Raw genomic sequence first — 24,521 nt, 5'->3', positions numbered from 1 at the left:
AGAGTCCTCTCTGGCAGGGGAACATCACGCAGGGCTGTAGGCAGCAGTCAAAACCGGAATGACTCATGAGTGAGGATGAGAGAGGAACTCGGATGGATGGATGGATGTTTGAGATCGCCTAATGAACTAATCCTTCTCTCATACTTCATATTGATATTAATTTAGATGGTAACATTAAAATTAATAATAATCCAAGCAAAAATTAAGACAAACATATGTAGAAATTGTTCTTTTTCTTTAATCTTATACTCTGAAATATTTTGAGTCCAAATCTTTAAGTTATAAAGATAATTTTTTATTTCTTTGAGCTTGCTCACTAGGATCTGTTCCTATGCTTTCAGGAAGACTATTACATACTAGAGGTGCTTCCATATTTCAGGAGAGAGGATAATGGCCACTCTACTGGTGATTACGAAACTGTCATCTTTAGATCTTGTGTGTTATGATCCAAATCTGGGGTTAGTTAAACAAAGTTTAAAGGTTGAACAATCTGAAAATTAACCTTAAAATTAACAGCCACAATGTTACTCTTGAAAATGTTTGCAGCTCCTGGGGTTCAAGCCATATTTCCTACTTTACCAGTCTGATTCCAATACAGTCACTCTGGTTTAGCCTGAGGAGAAAGATCTTGAACAAAAATGGGAGGTGAGGGGATGGAGGAGCAACGTAAGTAGTATCCCAGCCTGTTCCAGTGCAGCACATGAACTCACAGTCCTTGGGGCATCATCTCAGGGCAGCATCTGCACTGCACTCAGCATTTTTATAGCTGCAGCCTTCCAAGCTGAAGGTAGAAGGAATGAATGCTGAACATCTATGCACAGGCTGGAGCAGCTGTGGCAAAAAAAAGCCAAGTGCTGAGTACATGAAGAGTGGGATTTAGTGCTGAGGTTGTTTCTTCTTTAAGAAATAAATATCTGAGATGTTGCTAATACTGAGTTCAATATGTTGCACCATATTAAGGTGTCAAAATGAGCTGCAAAACTTCTGAACTGTATATGTAAGCTTGAGCTTTCAAAATGTGTAGAAGTTCCAAGTTACAGCTGCTATTCACAACTGTCTGCCCATTTTGAATAATGTCTCAATATTTTGATGTCTTTATACATGATGGCAAAATTTTCTTGAACAAAATAGCGAATTTCTTTTCCTTTTGCTAATGCAAATGTCTAGGATACAATCAGCATAAAAAACTACTTGCAACAGTTAAATATTTCCTCAGTCTAGTTTTCCTTTGTCTTAAGTGGCCTTCTCTGACTACTTATTCCACTATTTGGCTACAGGCACATGTGCTACAGCAGTGTCAGAGGCAAGAACTGACTCCTTCTTTCTCTTGTTCCTGCATGTGAGGTTGCAGGAAGTTTGTGTGAACTTTCCACAGAAATGGGATATGCATGCATAGATTCTGGATCTATCTGAAAGCATTTTAAAGAATTGAATAAAGCAAAGTCAAAAGTATTCACAAGGACTTAACACACATTTGAGCCCTGTATGTGGAGGAATTACAAAAATGTTGCGAAAAGGTCATTTTTAGCAGGCTAAGGCAGTATTATTTTAATAACAAATCTCGACCCTGATAGGAGAGAGAAAAAAGGGTGAAGGAGAATACTATAAAAGCAGGATATGTAATGATGGTTGAGAGAATGAGTCATGATGTCTTCTTGCACATAAGCTCAAAAAGCTTTTATAGATTGCAGATAATTGCATGTTTCCATGACCTTGTTAGCTTGCATTTTTAAGTTTTGCATTGTGTACGTGAAACTTGGCAGGTATATTTGGGTGGTATGTTGATTGGCAGGTACATTTAGGGTGCTGCTTTTTATTTTTAGAATATCGTCTCAACTGATGTGGTTTCAATTTCTGTTTTTACATTTTCCTATAGACTGAGACTGTTTCATGTTTTCTTGTTAAGTAGGTAGTTGAAATAAGAGACAGTGAAGTGCTTACATGTATGCCTTTTAAAATGGAAGTGTGTTGAAATTATACTCACTAATTGAAGCAGAAAGCTAAAAATTAATGGACCTATTGAAATGCAAAATACTGCTGTCACTGTCATAATTTTTGGAATAACAAATGTAGGTATTAGTGAATTTCATCACTTTAACTGTACTATTTTACATACTTCTTAGAACCTTACAGCAGAAAGTACAGAATATTTTTCAATTCAGAAATGAAAGGTCCTATGAGCTGCCTAAATCTTCCTATGTCTCAATTATTGTATTTACATATGCAGAGTAACTGATTTTTTTTTGTTTGTCTGTAGCTATTCCTGTTGCTCTTTACTAGCTGTTAACTAGCAGTTTCATTGTTGCATTTCTGGAGCAGTGGAAAAAAGAATATGCCTGAATTTAAAGGGTTAAGCAGTTATTTACTTGCTAACTCCCATTAAAGCGCATTAGGATTTAAGATGACAGGCTCAGTGAGTGTTGCAGTGTACCCAGAATCTTTTTTGGCCACAGAAGCAGTATCATGATGGTAAGAGGTGGCCCCTGCAACTTCCTCGGTTTGCTGGGCTGTTGCGAGCCACCAGCCAGTCAACCCAGTGAAGCCCTGCCAGTCCTTCCCAGTTTGCTCCTTTCAGATCGTATGCCTTTCCATGGTGGTGCTGTCCCTCTCAAATTCTTGAGCGAGTGATCCCCGTCTCAGCAATCCTTCCTCTTTCTCTATTTTTCACCTTATCTTTCTACAGACTTTCACAGTTCTTTGTCATGATTCCAGGCCAGGCCTGGACTGCAGGAGCCCCAGGAGGCCACAGGGTGGGGGCAACTTACAGTGAGCATTGGGAAGGCTGTAAAAGCTTTTCCAACAGTATCTCAATTAACGTCTTCCAGATCAAATGCAGGTTGTCTTGTAAAAAGTTACCTGGTACAGAGGAAGTGCCTTAGCTGTGAGACAATGCAGATGTTTTCTGGTTTTTGTTTTTTGGTTTTTTTACCAACTCTATTTTAAACCATGGTTTTGAGAACTTTGCCTGTTTGTTTTTGTTTAGTAATATGAGAAATCAGGGTGCCCAAAGGCTGGCACCTGCCTTTTAGTACAACATCCTATCTTCCTGTCAGGCAGCTTTCAATTACTCTGCTTTTTGTGTCCAGCTGTGTCTTTGTTAAGAGAGCAGAGATGGCAGTGACAGGCTACTCTGGGACTTAAGGCAACATTGGTGACACTCTGCTTAACACTCCACATTTTTTAGAAGACACTGCCAGGGGATGTGAAGAACCCAGCCTTTAAGGAATTGTGAGCCTTTCAGGAGCTGGGGAGATGGTATTAGAGCTGTGCTGCAGGCAGGGTGGCTGCTGTGAGGTTCAACATTATGTTACAGTGGACAGAAGTGTCCCCTTGGCATTGATGTGTTCATTCTGAATTATTGTTTCTGTGCTTAATAGAGTGCCCTTAGTTCCTGCACCATGCACAGTTGGTTACAAATTTATTATCTGCAGCAGGCTGAAGAACACTTGTGTTTTATCATGAGGACTGTCCTCTGCTACAGACATATTGGAAGCAAGTGTGCACATAGCCACTTAGTGTATCTTGTATGCTGATGAGTTCAGTTGGTAGATTAGCTGTGATTGAGACAGTTTCTTGTAAGGGTACAATTTAAACACATACAGATAACAGTTTAAACCTTTATTGTTAACTTAAGTGCATTTAGGGAATACCCAAGTCCCTGTATTCTAGACACTAAAAAGGGCAGAAACTTGTCTGCAATTTTACCCTCCAGAGAGACCTCAGCTGTGTACACCTGACTGATAATCCTAAATTTCTCTGCTGGAACATGCATTTAAATCTCCTTTGGGCGAAGACTGAGATACCATGTCCTGGTTTCCCTGGGCCAGAATCCCCCCAGGAGCACAGGCTGAGCTAAAATTAGACAGGACCTCCAGCCATGGAAGATGCCCCCAGTGCCCAACAGGGGTGTCCCACCCTCTCTTTGGACTCAAGATAAACGGGAGCTATGCTGAGCTTGAGTACTTTATGCTGGTGTTTATATTAGTTGTGCTATTTCATTAAATCCATTTTTGTTTCAACCCTCCTCATCCTGTTTCCCCTACTCAGCTGGGGATAGGTCATCAGGTGAGAGCAACTGCTTCAGTTTAGGCCCAGATTTTGGCTAGATGAAGACAGCCCCTTCCCCAGGTAACCAAGCTTTGCATCAGTCTGACACTCAGAGTTCATTCTTAGCGTAAAAAGGCATAAGGACAACTTGTATTTTTCTTTAGTGTTGTTTTCTTTTTCTGTGGAAGTTAGAAAACTGCTGTAACACTTCATTGTCTGAATATGGCAGCCAATTTGAGGCTTCCCCTGACATAAAATAACACATCGCTACTTGTTTGGAGGACTGCAAAAGGTTATTTTTTTTCCTCCAGTGAAACCCATCATGTTGCATTTTATATCGCATTGTTTTTTCTGGTAAGAATAAAATTGTAGATGAATGTGTGTTTACCACACCTTGAAGATATTTAAGTCCTAGAATTACTAAACTGAGCTATTTCTATTCTCATGGTATGTATCTTTATTATTACTTTTAAAAACCTATGAAAAAAATAATGTAAGAAGACAATTTAAGCATTACAGGTCTCAATTTCTTTTTCCATACAGAATAAGCTTAGGATAGTATGAGGAAGGAAAGAAGCAATTTATGTTAGAATGTATCTTGTTCTTCCTTTCTACTGCAATTTTTCATCTCAAAAAGCCTTTTTTTTTTTTTTTTTTTTTTTTTTTTTTTCTTTTCTTTTTTTTTTTTTTTTTTTTTCCTCGACTGATTATTGCAATGTGCTGCCATGACAATCTGGCCAGAAAGCAGGAAGAAAAGATTGCTTGTTCAAAGAATATGGAAGTTAATACAGTCTGTCAGACCACTATTCCCTGAACACCAGAGATCCTTTTGACCTGTGGAAATATAAATGCTATAGAGAACTCTGGATTAATGAAGAAAGCAAAATATAGCTTTTTCCATTTACCATTAGTCCACAGAACTGAGGACAAATGTCCTTTTGCAAGCTAAACTTGCGTAGATGTCACCTTTCTCATGGCATCAGTGACGAGGTCCCAGTCTGTGACCCAGTGCATCAGCAGCACATATGCCTGAAACAAAGGAAAGGGGGGTGACAGCCCAGAAAACCCCAGAGCAGGGGAGAGAGCACTGAGCTGGTGACAAGCCAAACTTATTTTCTGGGAGCAGCATTCAGGCTCCTTCCACAGCTGTCATGAATGCTTAAATTACTGAATGATTGTATAATGACAAACATATTTTGTAGTTTTCTGGTACAGGAATGTGTTCACAGTGCACAGAAATTAGGGAGACTAGGCTAAGACTTAGCAATTTTACTCCCATGTTCTCACCATAGGAATTAGTCTCAATCACATTATTAATGCTAATTGTGAGGTTGAATAGATGTTTTTCATAATAATCTTTGATACAGGTAAGATGCAGAATATGCAGGTATTTTTAGTTCTAATATGGAATCTATTTGAAATTCAATGAATAAGTACAAATAAGTTAATTTCTTTTCAGAAGTAGTCATTGTACATTGCACTCCCAGTCTTACTGCTGTGAGACTGTAATTAATACTGAGAAGTGCTCATGTTTTCTCTGTGCACCTTGGGCCCACAGACAATTGGTTGCACCAGTGCATATCAAATCCCACATAAAAATATAGCTATAGATTGTTGGGTTTAGGCGTAGAGTTGAGACAAATCAATTTATTTTCATTTGTAGTTCAATCTAGATATAAAACTGGGGTGTCCAAGGATTTTGCCTTTTGCATTGCCAGTCCCTCTGCTGTGCCTTAACTTTAAATAACTTAAGGTGCCTTAACCTTAAATAACTTAAGGTATTTCTACTAATCTGGTCTCCAGCTTATGAGTGCCAGCTTTCTAAAAAGGCTTGGTGGTTTTTTGGTTTTTGTTGTTGCTTGATTTTTTTGTTATTTTGGGGGGGGGGGGGGGTTGTGGGTTTTGGTTTGGTTGTTTTTGTTGTTTTTTTTTTTGCTTTAAGAATGACACATTTTAATGTATCCACTGCAATTTGCCTTTTTTTATTCTATCACCTTCTGACCAGCTTTAACAATATGATAGAGATCATATCTGCATTATAAGTATTTTGGTATTCTTTATATATTTCAAAGTAGGTCACAGTGGAACTATTCTTTATTCTACTTTTTTTCTTCTGACATAATCATACTGAAACAGTATATGATTGATGTCTTCTATTAAAACGTATCTAGATATTCATTAATTCAATTTTAATGGGAACAGGGTTTCATTAGATACCTGTGTTTACTTTAACAATGCTTTATATTAAATTTTCTGTCGCTACTGTAGCTGCCTTTTCAGCTAAAAAGAAGGCAAAATTCCTGGGTTTAAAAACCTTGACATTTCAGATAAGGAAAATTCCAAGAACTGCAATTTCCAGTTTGATTCTGTGAGATCTGCTTTGGGCATGAAAAAAGAACAAACTGTTGAAGGAGAAGGGGGTCCTGGGCTCAGACAGATGCAGGTCTCTCCTTCCCCCCCACCCCTCCCTTCCCAACCCCTGTTTCTATCCTAAATGCTGTATTTGATTCTCAGCAACAGAGAGCAAGCAGAAAAAACTGAAATTGCTTCTGCTAGCAAGTGTTAATCAGGCTTTAACCAGACAAAAGGAATAGATGTGTCAATAGATTCAGTGTAACACAACCAGCTTGTTAATGTAATTTTCCCTAGTTATTTTAATTGAACAATTGCAAAGTAAAGAAACATTTGAAATTAAGTGTTCATGAAATCAGACTTTTATTATTTCTTTCTTTCTTGTAACTGGCATGTGTGGTTTCTAGTTTAAAAGTCTAGGTCATATAAAAGGGCGAAACCATTTTTAACAATTGCCTGTACCATTTTTTCTCATGCATCATACGCAATGTGCAGAAGAGAAAATATTTTAATATCTAACGAGCCTCACTGATGAGGAAAGAAGAGCAACATTATTTGAAAAATTAACAAAGGTTACTGTTAGGTAGCTGGTTAGAATGTTCCCTTTTTATTATTCTAATTCTTTCTTTGCTTTACAATACTACATAAAAAGCAAAAACAAAAAAACACCAAACACAAAACACACACCTTAATGAAACAAACAGAATCCCCCCCAAAAAATCCTCCAAAACAGATTTAAATTAATTGAGATAGTTAGGCTTTGGAAGCCACTTCTAATTGTGTGCTTGTGTGTCTCCAAAGCACAAACAAAAAGTTATGACAGTGCATGCTACCACTGTATGAGGTGACAGAAGTGTTTTCTGAAACAAACTAAATTTTGATCACTATCAAAGTTACATACAAGGTCATTTGTGGTTTAAAAAAACCAAACAAGCAAAAACTCTGAATACCAAAGAGTGTCAAATTAATTGATTCTTCATTTTCATTAACAGAGTTCATAATGATTGCATTAAAAAAAGAACATATTTTCAGAGGCTGTCTTCAAATGTGGATGTTTAATGGTACACCTGGGGAACCTGGCCAGCCTTCCTTTCACTGTCTGCTACCTGTATACAAATTTTCTGCCACTTATTATGCTCTGGGTTTCACTTCAAAGCAAACACTGTAATACACTTTCAAATCACTTTGGTTTGTATACTAAGTACACAGTAAATTCTGTCTCTTAAGTGCACACATGCATGATGATGGGTTGGAAAATGTACTGAGGAGACATTTCAATTTCAGTCTTCCAAAATCATTGTTGTAATAAACAGTGCTGGCTTTTTAAGTGTTAATGTTTTTTTACTTTTGAAGGAAGACTTGGGTTGTTTTGACTATGGTTTTGATGATTTTGGAAACTACTGAGTATCTTCAGTCTTGCTGATTCCAAGGAGAACTTGTTTTTCAGAGCTGTGAAGGAGGAGGATATGAGATGGATCTTCAAAGCTCTTCTGTCTCAAAACAAATGGCCCTCTTGAAGACCACCACCTTTCTTCTCTTTTTATCATATATTGAGAACTTGTTTGTAGTCAGCTCTTCCTGAGTGTGAGAAGTTAATCTAGAGATTAAATCCAGTCTTCTAGTTTGCTTTTTCCATTGGCATAATTTTCTGGGAATTTGTTAGGCAGTTTGTATTGTCCCTTCTAATCTTTTTACTAAAATTATGTGCAGTAAAAGTCGTCTTCTGCTGAATTTTGTGCTTATAGTGATTGCTTTAGTTTGAACCAAACCTGTGTACCACTAGGGGAAAAAAAATGCATTGTAATTCTGGCAATATTTTTTCTTACAGTACTGTTTTTTGCTTTATACATTCATAATGGATTTTTTTTTTTTTTTTTTTTTTTTTTTTTTTTTTTTTTTGCTGGCAGCTTTTGCCAAGGGTGTTAATGAGACTTGTAATTTTTTAATCTCAGAATATTTGTTGGGCAGCAGATCCCATAGGGAAGTCATGTAAACCTATGAACTCAAAAAATGTTTTCTTTTTATGTATTCTGTTGTACAAATATAAGATGCAGGTCTTTAGCAGTGGAATTAGTTGCTTAGTCCTAATGGAACACAGGCAAAAAGGAATTGATAGTGACATCACAATTGAAGATGGCTTTTGTTCCTAGACTGCTCACACTTCCTACAGGTGCCATCTGAACTGGTACACAAAGACACTTCATTGGTCATGCTGCTGTTTTATCTAGTGTCTGGTCAAGTTGCATCTAATTACAGAAAAGATTAAGCAGATAGCCTGACACTGTTTTAGTGAAAGTTGTTATGCTCTGGTAGCAAAAAGACTGGCAATTTTCATCTTCTTATCACTGTGTGCAAAATTATTTTTTTGTTTGTTTTAGTTGAATTTAGCACATTATGGCATGGAGCAGGAATAGGAGATTTTCTTTCTTAAGTACAGGAGTTGCCATTTTCAGCTGTGTTCCATTTTATGTTTTTCAGGCATTTCTTGTTTAAGACATCTTCTGGAACTACTCCACTGTTCAGTAGTTCTTCCCCAGGTTACCCACTGACCTCAGGCACAGTCTATACTCCACCTCCCAGACTGTTACCTAGAAATACGTTCTCCAGGAATGCATTCAAGCTGAAAAAACCCTCCAAGTATTGTAGCTGGAAATGTGCTGCTTTATCTGCAATTGCTGCTGCAGTCCTGCTTGCCATCCTGCTAGCATATTTTATAGGTAAGTCTGTATTTTCTCTGTGAAATTGCATGACTGTATCAGCAAATGAGACTTGAGTAGGTGAAAGGATGGTCCATCAATTTTGTAGATTTGTGTTCTTACTGAGCAAAGAAAATTATTATTTCTTACATTTATTAATGAGGAAAAAGAAAATGTTCAAGTCCTGTTCACTGTCATGAGATTAGTGGAAGCAAGAAATCTATTCAGGATTGTCAATGTGCAGTTAATTTTATGTGTCAGGTAAAAATCTTTCATGGATGATCGAAGCAGAGGGTGACATAATGTTTTTTTTCATGTACTACCATATGTTTAAAAACTATTTGGAAATATTGTGATAGATGGTGAATCCATATAAATAACAGAAGCTAACTTGAATTGACATATTGCATTCTACCTTTACATAAAATACACAAAATCATTTTGACTCCTAAGTTTCAGTCTTGTATCTGTTTGTGTGTCTAAATCCCTGGTGGTGTTAGTTCTCAGTAGTTCCATTTTGAGTGCTATTATTTTCTGTATTTCATGCATCCTTACTGTTTTGTACGCAAAAATCTAGAAAGGAAACTGTAAATGTTATGCTTTTTTTCTGTGGTCTTTCAAGACTTTTTAACATGCTCCTGCTATTTTGCCTGTCTTAATTTATATCTGACTTCCTCTCCCTTGGGTATCCCCCTTGTTTTGGAGTTAGTTTCTAAGTGTCTGCACTAAGTGCCTAGCTGCGTATTTTTACCTTTTCCAGTGCATTAACCAATATGGTGATTAGAGTGATATGCTGCAGAAACTGGCTTTTCTAAGTAAATGGCAGAATTAGGGTAGCACATCAATATTTCCTGTTAATAATTTCCAGACCTATTCTGTGTGGTTTTTTAGTTCATCTCTGGAACTATTCCCATACTTAGTGCTCAAAAGCCATAAAAAGTTGTGCTGAATTTTCTCCCTACTCTCTCCATTTGAAGAGAAATATCTGTTTGTTTTATATTTATTTTAGTAGATAATCTGACTCATCAGAATAGACACTATTTTCTAAGGAAATCTTGAGTTTAGTATTAATGAGCCTCCATATGTAATTAATATATGCAGTAGTGAGAGAGAGCTGCCTGGCCTACTATATTGCTGCTGCTGTCTCTTTAGGCCAAGCCTAAGTCCCAGAATACTCCGTATCACAGAACTAACCATCTCTCTATGTCTTCTGTAGAAAACCTCAGAAGAATAAAAGCCTTAGTCTAATATATATAAAAAAAAAGATTGGAAAGCAAATGATTTATTGAACTTGACAGTTATCATACAGCAGCTCCCTGTTTGAGTGATTATACTCATGGGAAATTATATACTACAAGCTGAATATTTTAATCATGTGAATAACTTTGGAGTGATGGATTATGAAATGTATTTTTCCTTGGTATTTAGGTTACTGTAATCTAAAGCAAAGTTGTGCAACATGGTTATTGCTTTATACACTTTTATACACTAAGACAAGAGAGAGAATGTAAGGCAATGCATTGACTCTTAGTAATTTATGAATGCTCTGTTCCAAGTAATGACATAAGTGATCCCTTTTGACAGTCTCGAGGTTTTCATTCCTGTCTCATGAGTGCAATGGAGTTGGGCAGTGAATACAAGAAAGCAGGTTTTAGGAAGAGGGTGTTGGCCGTATTTAAAGCTGCTCCTATCCTTAAAATTCTGACATCAAAATACATAGGGAGGAGCTACTGCAGTATTGCCCTTCCCCCTGCTTGTCTTGTTGGGACTCATCATTTTACTTAAGCCCAAGATTAACAGTTCTCACTTTCCCACAGCCTCAGTTATTAGGACAGGTTTGAGATTTTGGTCTGATGTGAACCTGGTCATTATGAGATTTTAAGAAACACAATGCTTTTGGAAAAAGTGACAATATGCCTTGTCAGAAGGAAATTGGGGGGTTTATTTCCTTTAAGACACATGTAGATTGATGGGTTAGATCCACTAAAGGCCATTGAAGTTTGGTTATTTAGATAGATTCTTCCTTTATAGGCCAGTTAGTACTGACGTTATCTGAGTTTTCCTAAATCATCTTCTGAAACTTATCCTATTGTCTGGGGAAAATTCCTGTAGGTTTCTGTGGCATTTTGGTTACTGTGAAATGGCGTGTGGATGTGAAAAATATGCTTGGTTTCGTATGTGTACAGTTTGCTATCTTAGACATGCTGTTCTATGCCTAGGTTCCTCTATCCTGACCAAGTTTCTGCAGAAACTTAGACACACATGAGATTCACCAGGCTGAAAATAAATCAAGCAACTTTGAATTTTTTTTCATTAAGGAACTAGACAGAGGCAAAAAAAATTCAGATTGTTTCCATGAAAAAGAACATTTTAAGGTGTTTCTGTGGCTGAATGTTACACTGTTTTTAATAGCAGAGCATAGGACAAATTCACTTAACTTTTTCCCTATATGGTAGACAGAATGTATTCTGTTTATTTAAAGCCAAGTTTAGAACTTCTCCCTATTTCTTCAGTAGCCAGATGTAAATGAATTGCTGAATATAAATTGGTAGTAGTGCACAATATTGTGGTAGAATCCAGCATTCATGTAAATAAAATTGGCCTGCAATCCTGTTTGAGACATAAGTCATTTCACAAAACCCAGGAGTTATTCCTTTTAGCTAGGGGTGACGTATGAAGAATGTAGAACCAGCCATTCAGATTAGGACATCCTGAAGATACTGGACTGGTGGTAAAACCCAGTTACAAGAAAGTAATTTATAAAGTGTGGAAAGAAAAGCATGTACCACACATACTGTCTTCTTCAGTGTTCGCTTCAGAGGTTAAGGTGATAAAAGTGATGAAAGCATTTGTCATGTTAAATTAGTTTTTGCCAACTTCATGCCAAACTTGGTGAGGAAAAAATATTAAAGAATAAAGGAGAAGAGGAAAAAGAGAGTCACCTTCTGTTTTCCACAAAGTAATTGCTGCCAAACATAAATACTACTTTTTTTAAAGCACCTATGCTCCTCTGATTCCCATCAATCTAACTGTGTATCAAAGAACATGTGACCATCAACATGTCAGTATGTTTAAAATGTGGTATATTTAAAAGTTTGTGAAATTTACTTTTTGGGGGAAAAAAAGAACCCAAACCCAAAAATCCCTGTTATTTCCTGGGAAAATTAAAAGCTACAATAAGTTTAAAGATATTCCACCTAGAAACAGTATATTGAGACACAGACTGATAACTTTGGGAATATTGATTCTGTTTTACCTACTTATGTTATGTGCAAGAAGGTACAGAAAAAATACAAGGGAAATTGTAGAAATTATGAGACTAGTATGCTTGCACTACTTAGTGCATATGTTGCACATGAAAATCTTTCAACTCACTCTTCAGTGTTATTTGGCCCTAAAGTCACATAAGATTTATGATAAAGTTTCAGTTTTTTGCGTAAACTTTAAATATAAAATATATTCATTTCTGTGGTATAGACAGAGATGAATTGACAAAGTGTCTGGCAGTTAACTAAGCAAATGGAAATGGGGGAGGGGAGGGTTTATTCCCTACATAATTTAAAATAAAAGCATGATCATAGAGCAAATATTTTGTTAGACATCTTGCTGTTAGAAAGCATCACAGGTGTTTTAAGGATAAAAAACATGTAGCTGAAGAGTGGTTAATATTTTTTGTTATCCTTCTTCTACCCACCAAAGTTTTAGTTTCTGTGTCAGATGGAATTTATGAGGTTTCTGAAAAAATTTGACTTGCAAGTAGAAGTCTCATCTTTGCTCTGATTCAAATAAGAGCACCTACCACCATTTGCATGAAATTGTATTCTTCAGGTGTTGGTATCAAGTTGAATTACAACGTTCTCACAGATGAGTCAGGGAGCTGCTAAGGAATGTGCTTGTAAGAGAAGTTCATTAATACTTGTAATTTCTTTCAGTTCTAAGTCCAACTCTACTTTAGACCCTGTTTCCACAGATTGGATTAATCAAAACAGTTTGTTCAAGTGGCTGTTTTATGTATCAGTTGATTTTTCTCTCTCTCCGAGATGTTTTTGACAAATAGCAGCCTACATTTCATTTCTTAACATTGCATTTGGTTTCTTTTACTTGTAGAGTCAGAAAGCCACTGACTTTGTCGTGTCCAGGCTTCACTGAAATGAAATATGCTAGACATTTTGGAAACCAAGACTGAAAAAAGGGAAAATCATGCAAAGATGGAACCTCTGAGAGGCAGAGGTCATCTGGCTGCCAATCACTGCTAACAGATTCACTTGAAATCAATGCAAACTGAAGGAGCTCTGCGTCTTGCAGGATTAGCTGATGACAGAATGTTCTCTTCTCAAATTTACATTGAAAATAGGTGTCAGTTAAGGGGCAGTAATTAAATTGTAGAATATGCCTGTCATATTCTGAATGTCACACATTAAGTAATTCTAACTGACTGGTATCAGTCAATCTGACAGAGAGGAGTAGTAGCTTGGCAAGCTTGTCTGTTGCTACCTCTGAGAAGAGAGGCTTTGAGCCTTGCAGCAAAAACCAGCTGGCCCCATTGCATAAGAACACTATGCACAGGTATAGGGGATCGTGGAGCTTGGCTTCAGGAGCTTCAGATGTGACTTTCTAGCCCAGCAAGTATCCTGTTACAGTGGAAAGATGCAAGAGATTGATTAGGTGTAGGAGTCAGTTTTCCTAGAGGCAGAATGCTCCAGCATGCTGTACATGCATGGCACTACAAAGAGTCAGAGGTTTTATATGTGCTAATGAGTATGGTTTGCTTGTGCTTTTCTTGAGTAAAAAATAAAAGCTAGAGATTGTTTCCAAGAAAACCTGTTGTTTTGTCTAGTTAGGATCTTGGAGATAATGGAAGTAGTGAAGGGACAGTCTTGGCAGCCTATTGGATTCCCTTTGTCTTTGTTGGGGGTTTAATCCAGTAAACCTCAGCACTTGAAATTAGAGTGAAACCAGTGTTTCCATAATTGACTAATGTTATTCAGTGCTTAGTGTTTGAAAATGAAAACCCTTCTGCTTAGCTCTTAAGTTGAAGAAACACTCTGAAAACTTGTCATGAAACAAGAGATGAAGTGGGTATTTTTACTTGTGTGTTAATAGGGTTGGTTTTGGAGGGTCACATTTTTGTTTGGTTTTGAATGCATATTGCACAACATAGGATGAGTCTCTGAAGAAGGAGTTTCACAGGTGCTGGTAGTCCCTCTTAGAAGCTCTTGAAATATATCACTGTAAACTTGAGTCAAGTATTGTAACTACCCAGCTGAATTTAGCTGTTCTAGCTGATTCTGCACTACTCAAAACATGTAGCGTGGTAGAGGTACGACAAAAATAAGAAATGTGATGTAATTAGTTTATCAGTAAAATTATAATTTATGCAGTGCATGTTTTGGGGTTTTGCCTTTTTCAACTCAAAGCTGCAGAAATTACTTCCTCAGGTATGCTTCTCTTTCTTTTTTTCTTTACCTCAGTTGTGAAGCACATGCTGTGTTTACATGCAGTGTCACAGTCCTAGAATACACAAACAAGAAAACGCCCTGGGTTTCATAATGGCTGTGCAACAGAGCCCGTTCTCACTTTCATCAGTGCAAGTACTGAATATTATGAATTTTTTTAGTAGTCTAGTATTTAATTCCATATCACAGGTATAAAGTCTTGTCGGGGCAAAGAGATAGCAGAGATCAGTAGTTGCAAAAGAAGTCTTGCAGCAAGTCAGGAGCAAAAATTACACAAAAGCTTTGAGATGCTGTGGTGAGAAATGCTTTATAACCTAACCCAGCATACTAAAATGAGATCATTTTCCAGGGAAAGGGTGAGCATAAGGGATATTGAAGATTAAATTTTGCTAATATAATGCCATGTCAGAGGTACTTATTAAATAAACCTGTGGTCATGCTCTCTGGAAAGTTGATGCTCAAGATCAGTATAAAAAGTCTCGTTTCTCCCTAGGGAGACATTACTATATTAGCAGCTATTTGTACTGAGATCATGTATGGAGTCATATATACTATTTGCTGCTCTGATTCTCTGCTAACTTGTTGTGTTGTTATGCACTTAGCATGCCTACGATCTTATTCATCTTAGTGCAGACGTACATGTGATCACTCAGGACTGCAACTCTTGCTCAGTGCAGTAATAGCATAATGAAAGATGTGACATGGATTTCCTCAGTGTGGCTAATTAAATGGCTACTATGAAAGCACAAATAAAAAATACTTAAGTGTACTATAGAGACAAGCAAATATTCAGGGAACTTGCTGGAAGATGAAATAGAAGAATAGGGATTACATTTAAGTAGTGAAAATAAGACAGGTTAAGCTACAGAAAATATGGAGGGGAAAAAAGGTGGAACATTGAGAACAGAAAAGACAGGGCTATGAAATACAGGAAAAACTCACCATATAATGCAGTGAAACTTCCTCCTTTCAGTAATTTAAAAACTTGTTTAAGAAACAGTTTGGGGATTGTTTTAGCTTTTGTTTATTCAGGCTTTAATCCTATGTAGTCTTGCTGCATCATATTGGAGCTACCAGCTCACTTCACTATGGATACAGTCCCAGACACCTTACCTATTCTAAACACCCAGTAATCAAGTCACTGGCATGCCCCAAGGTCAGTGGGTATGAGCATCTAGCACACCATATTCACATGACATTGTATCTTGTTATTCTTTAGTTGTTACCCTTAGAGTTATAAACTGGAAAAACTGCATTTTCCATGACAACCTGTCTGATTCCTAGGAAAATGTTGCAGTCCAGATTTACAAGGTTATAGGACAATTCAGATTGGAAAGCACCTCTGAAGCTTTCTAGTCCGGTCTTCTGCTCATACCTGCTTCATCTCCAGAGTCCATCCTGGTCTTTTAAGGACTCAAAGGACAAAGACTGGGCAAGCTATTCGACTCCTTGACTGTCCTCATGTGGAAATAAGTATTTCCTTATGTCCAGATTTTGCCCTTTTTCAGTGCACAGACTTTGGTTTGTGCTCTTACGGTATACCAGTGTTAAGAGCCTATCTTCTTGATGACTTCTAAGTATTGGGAGGCTGCTTTTAAGCCCTCGCAGGTACCTCTTTCCCAGGGCAAACACACACAGCTCCCTCAGCCCCTTCTCCCAGAGCAAGTGCTCAAGCTCCCAGCCACCCTGGTGGCCTGCTCTGTTTTATTGATGTCATCGTTTTATTGGGAACCCCAAAACTGGGTGAAGCTATCCTAGAAGGATATTAATGACTTCAGAGTGGGTGGGCATAATCGTCTCCCTGGGCCTCCTGGGTGTGTTTCTGTTCCTACAGCTGCTGCTTTCTGTTCCTACAGCAGCCTTTGCTGCCAGGGTGTGTAGCTGGCTCATGTTGGACTCTCTGCCCACTGGGACTCCAGGGTCTTTCCCACAGAGTTGCTCCCCAGCCAGTCAGTCCCCAGTTAGTCCCCCACTGAGAGGAATTATTACCACGGCTAATGGTTTGAGGCATTTTTTGCCTGAAAAATGATGACTGCTAAACTCTTAAGACATGTAATCCTTTCACTGAGTATGAGTGAATGTTTGTTTTCCACAAAAGGATTTGACCATGATTAGTGTGGGTGAGGCAATGACATTGTTATTTATTAGAATAAGGGGTGTAGCAAGGAGAGGCTCCTTTTTTTGCTAACACATCTATACTTCCTTATATATTAAGTGAATTGTGTCCTACTTCATTTCTCATAATTGTTTCTGACAGCAGAAGCTTGAATTACAATGACAAAATGAAGAATGTAGTTAGTTAAAAAAAGTCATGTTTAGGCTTGTATGTTGAGCAGATTTGGTAATGGAGAGTATCACTGCTGCTGAGCCCCACTGTGATTATTAGATATTATTGTCTTTATCTTGGCTATTACTAAATAATGACCAAAAAAGACAAGCATTTGTATTAATATAATTCCTGAATGCAAAGGGAATTTCATTCTCTTATATTGATTTTATAGGACCTTATCTAAAACTAAATATGCTCTGGGTTTAGTTTGTTTTCTTCTCTGGGATGTCCAGATTTACATCATGTTTTTTCACAGGCAATATACATAATTTATAACAGTGCTACGCTTAATTTTAAAGCTCTTTTTAATTTGCTGGTTGGCTGATTAGTTGATTACTTTCAACATTCTTCTGAATTGATACTTTCTGAGGAAAGTCAGAGAACAGATGTTTGCACATACTAGTGCCAGTGTGACAGAAAAGTTTCCCCATTTGCTGGTTGCAAAGGGGTGCTCTGTTTCTGTGGCAGAAAGTGACTTAGATTAGACACCACTCCTTGAAAGGTCAGTCAGTCTGCTGCATACATGCTGCCTGTACCTGCATGTTAACATTTGTTTTGTTTAAATCTTTGTGTTCTACACAATTTTTGTAGTGATGCTTTTGGTTTCTGGGGTTTGTTTTTTTTTAATGTTGTTGTTTTGTTTGTTTTTTTGGTTTTTTTGGTTTTTTTGTTTTTTGCATCTTCTGCTTCCAGTTTATTAATTCTTTCTCCAAGAGTCTTCTTGCTGCCTGTGAGGTACAGATGACTGCATACAAGTAATGCAGTAATGAGATGCTGAAGAAGGCAGGAGATGATCAGCAGGTCCTGTCCATGGCTACTTCAGCAAGCATGGCATGAACTGCTCATTCTCGGTATCCTAATTATGGCCTCATAAGCCAACTGTAGCCCAGTTGTACCACAAGCAAGTGCAAAGCCAAACTGCTACTATCAAATTAAAGAGTTTCACAGCAGGCACAGTAACAGTTACCAGAGAAAGGCAATGCACCTTCATAGTCACATTTATCTCACAGTAGTGGGTTATTATGCCTATATCATGTAAGGTCTTTTCTGAGGAAAGAACCGTGCATATAAGAATGTGATGCAGAGCTGGGACCTAAAAATAGACAATCATTTTTAAATTGGCCACAAGGCAGCAGAGAGCACAAAGAGAATAGACATGCAATTTGGGCATGTAAGATTTATTGAGCCAAAATGTTTATTATACATGTTGTTTCTTGCTTCATGCATAACACCTTCTACATCTTGAGACTCCATTAATCATTGAAATGCAAAACCCCAACCCCACGAGAAAAGGGAAGAGCTCATAATGGACCCTGCTCATTAAGAAAAACTGTGGGATCTGTTTAGCCTTATTCTTGTATGGGGAGGTTTTAAATTTGATGCCTTGATGTCATTTTAACTTGTAAAATAGTGTTATTGTCTTTCTACTTATTTTGAACCTTAAAAACATCAATATTTTTAAATGTAGGTCAGGGATTTGGGGATTGGTTCATCAAGAGTATTAGGGTCTTCTTCACAAGAAGATTTTTTCTGCATCTCTGGAAGCTTCCTGAAAATCCTAAAATAAGTAATACAAAAATTGTTATTTTAAAACATAATTTCTAGCACAAACCAGACCTGGCTGTCTAGATGAAGAATAAGCTTCAATAAATGGGAGACAGATGCAAGCCTCTTCAGTATGAAGAGTAGCAAGGGTGCAGAAATAGAAATAGGTTTTCCATTACGTGAGGGATTATGCTTGGGCCCAAATGCCAAATATGCTGTGGACCGCAGCTGCACTTTCTGTCTGCTGTTGTATTAGCTGGTAATAGTAAAACTATGATGTGATGGTAGAGACAGCTATTTCTTCTCAGAAATACAGAAAAGTTGCTTTCCTTTTCTTGGATTGTGATATTGTACTCCATGGCGTATCTTAAACAGGTATCCTTTTGCAGCAAATAGACTACAAATTAAAATATTCATTCTCCTTGAGCACCAGCTGAGGATGCACCTGCAGCTGCAGATGTGTCCCTCCTTAGCCAGTGTTTCCTTCTGTTGTTCTGACACTCCTTATTCAATTCAGAGGCTCATTATTTAGTTTCACAACCTGGGTCATTGCAATTGTCCATGCAGCCATGGGCAAGTGCCACCAATTAGGCCTGTGGCCAAGGAAGTCTGTTACTGTAACTGAAAACAGTGAATTTAGGGACATTCAAGAAAATAGCATGATGCATCTTGCTGCTTGATTGGTTTTCTGTCATTTGATCTCCACTGCCCACTCGTGTGGGCATGCTATTAGAGAGACTGCAAATAATACTTATTTTCAGGATATAGGTTAGTGAAGGGTTTCATTCAATCTCATCTTAAAATATTTGTAAATGGAAAGTACTAAGGTTGAAAAGCTGTGATTTTTATATTATATTTTAGATTTTGCATAGCCAGAATGAGCTTTATCTTTTGCTTTCAGGATATATAAAGGTTTAACAGTATTTAATACACATGGTTCTATTCATCCTCAGATTATTTTCTTCTTTTCATAAATCTCTGTGTGTTCTTTCTATAAACATCACTGTGGAAATGGTTTGCTTAACTCTGTTTCACTGTGCTGTGAAGTATTGTTTTAATATGCTGTTTGACTTTGTTAAGTGAGCATTCATAAATCACTCGTATATTCTGCCATGTTTTCCAGTAGAAAACTAACAGAACAGAAAAAGGTGTTTAAATACAGTGTAATTGTCTTAACATTGATTTCAAACTCCTGGAACACTAGATACATGGCAGATAAATTGAACGAGTGAGAATTTGCTTTGACTGTGCTTCCCATGAATTTAGGAACAAATATTTAATATGGGATTCCCCATTCTGGAAATCCTGGTTGCCAGTTTTAAAGCTATCTGCATTCCAACCTGCATTTCAATCTGAGACTGAAGACTTTGTAGCAGCTACTTTGATCAGAGGAGTATTTTGCTGATGATTTTGTTCTCTGTGCAGCACAGTTGAGGGGTCACTAGGCAGGTGCAGCCTGCTAGAGTAGTCCGTGCACTCCTTGGGCTCATTCTAGGACTATTTAAAGAGCTCCAGAGACAGGGGAAAAGAGTGAACTGCAGGTTGTGGGTAGTGCCACAAATCCTCCCCTGCCAAGCATTAGCAGGTTCATGGCCTGGACCTGGAAATGTCAATTCTCAAGGTGGATGCCTTTGCCCTGTGCCTGTTACCAGTATGCACTTAATCATTTTGCAGAAAAGAGGCAATATGTGGCTTTGGGCCACACAAAATTCATCCTAGTTTTTACCTTTTGATTGTGGAGCCTTATCCTTACCACTGAGCTTGGCTTTCCTGACTAGAACGGTGTAAACAACAGCTCTGGGGCCAAAACTTAGGAATTGTTGTTGTCTTTAGCACATAGAAAAAAAAAATTCTCAACGGTCAGCACCCTCTAATATTCCACAGCAGATTTTGTTTTAAATGCTGTCCATTAATAGCTTCTGCTGCGTGCTACAGCTTGTATACTCTTGACAGTCCCAGACCATTTTGCAAAAGAGGTAACGGTTGCACCTATTGCATACCTTGCTTTTTTCTTTAGTATAGTCATGACTCTGGAGTTGCATATAATTTTTTACAGTTGTTCAAAGCAGTGAAGTAGTTTAAGTTCAATACTCAGGGATTTGCCACATGAGTAAATTACTGAACAGAGCAAATCACCAGTAAAGTTCTGTGTGGATACTTTTAGTTGAAATTTGCAAGTTTTCTTACTCAGTTTTACTATGTGGCCCCAAATGTTTCTGTTTTCAGAGACAAAAGACTTGTATGTCTTGCAAGACAAAGGTTAGGCAGGCAGGTAATTGTAGATGAAGGTGAAGGAGTAAAATTGTAATGAAGACAACAGTGAATCTTTGTCCCTTGGGAACTCATGTCCCTTCTTGGCTGAAAGAAAATACAAAATCCTAGATGCTTTCTCCTCACTTTAGTTAGGGAGTGTCTTTAAGTCTGTGAGGCTGCTGCTTACCCTCTTTGGTTGGAATATTTTGTTAGCTATGATTTCCATGAACAGTATGGGCACTATGCAGTGTCTGGTCAGCCTTCAGGAAGTCATGGTGCTTGTCAGTGTCAGCTGTTGGCTGGGGGAGGCCTTTGAAATCCATGTGTTCCGCTGTTGTGAAAATATCCCTTCTGTCAGCTCAGGAAATGGAAATCCTGCAGTCAGTACCCCTGGTTTTCAGTAATACAGTTGCCTTGCATGCTATTTACAAATTGACACATTATTGCTTAGTATAAAATGCCATTTCAGTTGGAACTTTCTGAGTAGTCTGTTAAGATAAAGATAGTATTACTCTATGATAGCTTTACCTTTTAAAGCTAATCCTGAATATAAACAGTTTTCCCTAAAGCCTCTTCTTGGAAGTCAAAGGTCTGAATTGAAATGGCAAGCTTATAATAGAGGTTAGGCTGCAAATTATGAAAAGGCTAAATATGCAGTAGATGGAATTGTCTTATGTCTCTAGTTTGCTTTTTGTGTTAATGTGTATACCTATCTACAAACTGAACTGATTTCTCACTGCATATTTTAGTGATGTCCTAGCGATGTGTTTTATATGTTACTAGAATCAATTAAGTCTTACGTAGATTTTCTCTGTACTAAAAGTAACTAATAGTGCTAGAAATTGACAGAAATTAAGAAAATAATTCCCCTATGTTTTCGTTCATTTATGTATTTGTCGGAATTTTACCTTCACCTACACCCATTTGTGTAAATAGTCCATGTGTGCCTTTTGTGAAGGAAATGCACGTGTGAGAGTGAAGCAAGGAATGAGAACTAATAAGCTTGTGTAGGTTTTTCACCTCAGCAGAGGTGAAATTCATAGTATCGAAGAGTGTGTTGTGTTTTGGAGTGATCTAGTACATACTGGCCACCAGTAGTTACTGATAATGAATTATGAGTTGTTCTCTTCTATGAAAAGTGTGACAGACCCATTGTTGCTACAGGGTGTTTCAGTACAATCTTTTACCTAAGTTTCAGTATAACATACATAAAGTTCACTGAACACTAAATCTAGACTCTCCCAACAGACTGACAGATCAGCTGGGTCTCCAGAAAACTGCTGTTCCCTGTGTACATTTCTGGGAACTGCAGCACTAGAGAAAGTCTTCAGGGCTTTAGGACAAAGCAGTTTGTCCCAGTTATAAACGAAATGCAAATCCCTCTAGCTCTCATTTTGACAGTATGGATTTAAAAGCAGATCACCACTGGGCAAAACTCAAGTTTAAAGTTTTCTTAGGTACTTCTTAGGACTTTAAACCAAAGTTTATCTGTTTCACTGGCTGAAAGTTAGATGCAAGCTTCTGTGAGCACAGGGTCAGATGAGAGATGAAGAGGCAGTGCAGATGTTTCACTTCCTCCTCTTTCAGTGTAATATCAGGTAGCTCTGACCATCTATTTCTTTCCTGACCTTGGCAGAGTTGTAGCCACTACTTCACAATATCTCTGTCACCACTTACCAGCTGTATGAGCTTACAAGACAAAAATAGGTTGGGATGCCATGCAAGGAGAACATGTAGAACGAGTGTCCTAATGAAGGACTAACAGATTGGGCTGAATTCTGCTATCCCTCTACAAAATCTAGCTAGCAAATTGATAACAGAATTCTTTAACTTAAACTGAAATAAAGTCCCAGGTCTACAGAAGGATTTCCATGCACCACCTGATAGCCCTTGCCTCTGTGGCTTAAGTGAGGACTGATAGATTCTTTTGGTCATAAACCTTTTTTTTTTTTTCCTTCCTTCTTACACAGTTTGTATTGCCCTATGGACATTTTCATTCTCAATTGCTTGGACATCTTATAGATCACCCATATATCACTGATGTCTTTCAAAAATGCTGTTTTACTTATGCACTTGGATTTTATTGAGCAGAAATACTCTGTGGCACGCTTGTAATTACAAAAATGAACAAAAGTTCATGTAGAAGCCATTGTTCTAGATTTTACTTTCCATAAGGAAAAGTGAGTATCGCATTTAGGAGAAACAATTTTTTTTATAAGTTTTATTTATTTGTAAAGCACTATCTGCTGTGATTGAAATTAAATGTGGGATCATGCTGCTTCTGATTAATTCTAGTACAGAAAAGCCAAAAAAACAGCTTGATTTTTCTATAAATAGGCTGAATTAGCTTCTGGTAAATAATGATAGTTGGAGGAATGAAAAAGAGACAGAAGTTGTATTTCCTGCTCAATGAGATTACTTATTCTTTTTCAAAAAATAATGCTTGAAGTTAAGACTAGGATTTATTGTTTTCTAGAACTGAGATGAATAATAGTTAATGGTAATTTAGTTTATAAGCACTTTACTGGGGTGAAAGTTAATGTTGTTATTCCTACATTCTGGATGACTACACTGATTTTCAATAATGTATATATTTGAAATTACTGTAAAAAACTGAACCTGAGTATGCTGGGTTTGACTCTGCTTTGGGTAGTATCAGGCTCTATATTCTGGTATTTAAAAGTCATGTAATAACGAGAGCTAATGAAGAGTGTTGGGTTTCAAAACAAAAAGAAAGCATAGCACAAAGTGGTTAAGTTTCATTCCTATTCATGCCTATTTTCAGGTAGTTCAGGAGCAGAATGTGCGTGAAAGTATCTGTTGATAATGAATTGACTTCTTCACCGAGTACTGGAATGCTAACACAGGATTCACTGCACACACTTCCCAGAGAATCTTAGTTGTTCATTTCACGTTTGGAGCGGTGTTTTATCATTATTTTCCATTACAGTAGGCAAAATAATTTTTTAACCAACATCTCAACACCTTTAATTGTGAATAACTGATATTATTTAGTTATTTTATTGAACCATATTGGTGTGCTACTGAAGGTGTGTTCTTATTTTCTACTTAATGTGAAGGCCAGCAGAGGTTTTTGGATCTGTTTGTCACAGTGGTTTTCTCACTGTCCTGCTCTACCTAATCACTTGTTCCCCAGAGTTTGATTTCCCCAAGTAACTCTATGCAAGAAGGGTGCTGTAGCTTTGAGTGCTACCAAAGCAATTAAAGTCTTCATCTGGGCTTTTAGGATGCAGGACTTGCTTTCTCAGCACAATCTTATCCGTTTTTATTTCAGGACTCAAAATTATTGCCGCAGTGGGCTAAAATACTGCTTTTCAGGCTGTTTGTTGGGGAAACACTGCTTCTTTGGGAAGTGAAGCTATTTCTGTATTTTTTTTCCTCCTGCAAGGTGAGCAGAAGGAAAATGGAAATCAGCCCAGCCCAGCTCTAAGGAGGGGAGGCTCTGCTGAGGGGACCAAACCCCATGATATTAAGTGAACCTGATGGTTGTTGCCAGAATAATGGTCTGAGGTCCTTTTGTCCGCATTCAGTGCTAAGTCCCTTCTTGTCATTATTTTAGATAAAGTATTATGCTTTTCCAGAATAAACAATGATAAAGGAGCAATTTCTTCAGAGCAGAAGAGAAGCTGGAGCACTGGGGGAATCTTTCTATATTTCTCCTGTTCTGAGACTAAATGGCAAATATCAGGTTCTGGGGCTATCAGTCTATAGTCTTTTATTAGCAGGATATTAACCTTAAAAAATAAAATTACTTGAAGCATTATCTGATTTGGTAGAAGCTGTAACCATAGTAATTAAATATTTTACATTAATGCTCTGTTT

General features: G+C 37.5%; 1 protein-coding gene across 10 annotated transcripts in view; it reads left to right on the top strand.

Annotated features, from left to right (window-relative positions):
• The window catches only part of TENM2 (teneurin transmembrane protein 2), a 558,019-nt gene that overhangs the window by 397,209 nt on the left and 136,289 nt on the right, over positions 1-24,521 (top strand). For all 10 annotated transcript variants that reach the window (XM_071758386.1, XM_071758385.1, XM_071758384.1 and 7 more), the window contains one exon: positions 8,878-9,116. In XM_071758386.1, the coding sequence (XP_071614487.1) occupies positions 8,878-9,116 (239 nt within the window). The remainder of the gene's footprint in view (positions 1-8,877; positions 9,117-24,521) is intronic.

The sequence above is a fragment of the Heliangelus exortis genome, chromosome 15, assembly GCF_036169615.1.
Source record: "Heliangelus exortis chromosome 15, bHelExo1.hap1, whole genome shotgun sequence".
Lineage (NCBI taxonomy): Eukaryota > Metazoa > Chordata > Aves > Apodiformes > Trochilidae > Heliangelus > Heliangelus exortis.
Note: the sequence above shows the minus strand (reverse complement) of the source record. Positions and strands in the feature narration are given on the sequence as shown.